Consider the following 3253-nt stretch of genomic DNA (forward strand, 5'->3'; position numbering starts at 1 on the left):
CATTAAAGCCACACAGAAAGTAGAAATGTGAACCCACAACCTTAAGCTACAGCCTTGACCAAGACATATCTATAAACACCTTTTTTCCTAAGCACATTTTGTATTCTTCCAATTACAGAGACCTCAAAACATAGTTTATTTATGGTGTTCTCATTTTTCAGTCAGGGTTCGATCAAGAGAGAAACAGCAATAGTGATTTTAATGAGGGTAACTGAATATAGGCAATTGGTTAAACAGTTTTATAGGACAGAAAGATGTAACAGAAAAAATGTGGTAACACAGAAATAGTATCCCAGGAAGTAGCAACCATTCCAAAGTCTAAGGGGGAAAAAGGTTGGGTTCATTAGGGTGTAGTGAGCTTTGTTATCCACTATTGTAGGAACCTCACAAAAAAGCCAGATGGAAATCAGAGCAGTGATGTAACAATTGTTTTTCCTCTTCCCTAACCCTTGGCATCAGACAGAAAAGTGTAAAGGGTGGGTTTAGTATAGAGAGATAAGACTTAACATCCAGCACATATGACCAGCTCTACAATGTGTAGGGAGAAGACATGAGAAGAAATATTACCAGGACTAATGAGAAAAAATCACATTGTGTGTTTCTTGGGTAACCTCTTTCATAACTTCCCCCTTGTGAACTCTGTTTATTTCAAGATCTTCAGCATTTGCGAGTGAGGAATAAAATCCCCAAGGCATATTAGGCATTTTTGAAGGAAAGGTCTGACAAAAGATCAGTAATTCTCAACCTTGGCTGCATTTTAGAGTCACCTGAGGTGCTTTTAAAGAGGCCATGATGGCGCAGTGGTTAAAGTGATCGACTGCTAATGAAAAGATTGGCTGTTTGAAACCACCAGTGGCTCCATGGGAGAAAGATGTGGCAGTCTGCTTCTGTAGAGATTTACAGCTTTGGAAATCCTGTGGGGTCACTATGAGTCAGAATCAATTTGACAGCAGTGGGTTTAGTTGGTTTCGGGTGCTTTTAACACTCTTCATGCTCATGCCATGTGCCAGTCCAATTAGTTCAGAAACTCTGGTGGTGGAACCCAAGCACTGGGAGTTTTAAAACTCACCAGCTGATTCAAGTACGAAGCTAACATTGGAGACCAGTGATGCACATCCTCTCACATAACCTGCGTAAATAAATCAGACCTAGGCAAGAGCTTTATGGACAGTAAACCTGGCCTGTGGGAAGGATCGAGAATTGTACACGTAAAAAAAGAGACTTGTGCATTTCTCTAGGATGTTTGGGTCATAGATGATGTCATGGATTGAAATATGTCCACCCCCAAAATGTGTGTATCGATTGGGCTGGGCCCTGATTCCCAGTATTGTGTGATTTTCCTGTATGTTGTAAATCCTGCCTCTATGATGGTAATGAGGGAGGATGGGCTGCAGTTGTATCAGTGAGACAGGACTCAGGCTACAGGATTGGATTGTGTCTGAAGGCAATCTCTTGAATTAGAAAAGAGAGAAACATGTAGAGAGACGGGGGACCTAATACCACCAAAAAAAGCAGTGTCAGGAGCAGAGCGCATCCTTTGGACTCGGGGTCCCTGGGCAGAGAAACTCCTAGTCTAGGGGAAGATTGATGAGGAGGCTGAAAGAGAGAGAAAAACTTCCCCTGGAGCTGACACCCTGAATTTGGACTTTTAGCCTACTTTACTGTGAGAAAATAAACTTCTCTTTCTTAAAGCCATCCACTTGTGGTATTTCTGTTAGAGCAGCACTAGGTGACTAAGACAGATGACAAATATAGAAGGTTCCACAAGTTTTAGAGAATTCAATCATGCAGTGGTTATGGCATAATTAGGATTCCAGAATACTACCACAATCTTATTCAAGAGGGACCAAAATAAACAATATTGAGATATGACATATAGAGAGGAATGTCAACATGAAAGCTACAAGAATTATCTGGCCAAAATATAGGATTTCCTGTTTGAGATGTTTGGTAAGTTTTGTTTTCAAGACACACGCTATAAAAGATGGCACAGGTCTTGAAATCAAGCTGTTCTCCTGAGGAGCCTCCACACAGCCCTATTGATGTCCCTGTTCCTCAGGCTGTAGATGAAGGGGTTCAGCATGGGGGCGACCACGGTGTACATCACTGAGGCCACCGCATCTTTCCTGGGAGAAGATGAGATAGCTGAACTTAGGTAAGCTCCAAGACCAGTTCCAAAAAATAAGCAAACTACTGACAGGTGAGAACCACACGTGGAAAAGGCTTTATACCTCCCACCTGATGATGGGACTCTCAAAATCAAGGAAATGATTCGACTGTAAGAGAAAAGGATTCCTGAGACTGGAACGCCACCAAAAATGGCACCAATAAAATATACTAGTATGTTTTTGGTGAAGGTGTCAGAACGGGCAAGATTGAGAAGTTGAGAAGGGTCGCAAAAGAAATGAGGAATTTTCACTTCCGTGTAGAAGGTGAGTTGTGACACCATCAAGCAGTGCAGCTGGGAGTTCAAAAGGCTGATGAAACATGACACCAAAACCAGGAAGCCACAGAGGCGAGGGTTCATGATGACAAGGTAGTGAAGTGGGTGACAGATGGCCACAAACCGGTCATAGGCCATCACAGTCAGAAGGAGGACGTCCCAACAGGCAAAAAGAATAAAAAAGGACACTTGTGTCAGGCAGGCCTCATACGTGATAGATTTGCTCTGTGTCTGGATGTTCACTAGCATCCTGGGGACTGTGGTGGAAATGAAACCAGTGTCAGCCAAGGCCAGATTAGATAGGAAGAAGTACATGGGGATGTGAAGGCAGGGGTCAGAGCTGACAGCCAGGATAATGAGCAGATTTCCAAGAACAGTGACCAGGTACATGGTGAGAAACAGCCTAAAAAGGAGCGGCTGCAATTCTGGGTCCTCAGAAAGGCCCAGGAGGAGGAATTCTGAGATACCTGTCAGATTCTGTGGTTCCATGTAGAAGAGACAGCTTTGGGGAAAGAAAAAAGGGTTATAAAAAAGAAAATAAGTATACAGGCACCCAGCACTGTGCATATATTTTTAATTCAAGAAATTCACAAATCAAGTGCTTACACTTGAGGACCTAATACTCTAGGACCTTAGGCAATGTTCCTCAGATGTAGCAAAACCAAGTTCTGTTCTCAGAAATCTCTCCTCACTCATTTCTGTGTTATTCAACTGTTTCTTTTCAAACCCACTTGAGACACACTGGGCTGAAGAATGTTAGAACAGCAAGGACATTTTAACATAAAAAAATCTATACAGGCAGTAAAGTAT

The 3253-nt window shown here is 42.5% G+C and overlaps 1 protein-coding gene across 1 annotated transcript; it reads right to left on the bottom strand.

The window, feature by feature from the left end:
* Positions 1 to 2002: 2002 nt before the first annotated feature.
* Positions 2003 to 2932, bottom strand: LOC126072118 (olfactory receptor 7E24-like). The gene has a single exon (XM_049876803.1). It carries the CDS (start codon positions 2930 to 2932, stop codon positions 2003 to 2005), a length of 930 nt encoding a protein of 309 aa, XP_049732760.1.
* Between the last annotated feature and the right edge of the window lie 321 nt (positions 2933 to 3253).

This window comes from Elephas maximus, chromosome 3 (genome assembly GCF_024166365.1).
Source record: "Elephas maximus indicus isolate mEleMax1 chromosome 3, mEleMax1 primary haplotype, whole genome shotgun sequence".
Taxonomy (NCBI): Eukaryota; Metazoa; Chordata; class Mammalia; order Proboscidea; family Elephantidae; genus Elephas; species Elephas maximus.

Excerpts from the sequence above, each read along its gene's own strand:
- LOC126072118 (XM_049876803.1), bottom strand. The coding sequence starts at position 2,932 with ATGGAACCACAGAATCTGACAGGTATCTCAGAATTCCTCCTCCTGGGC.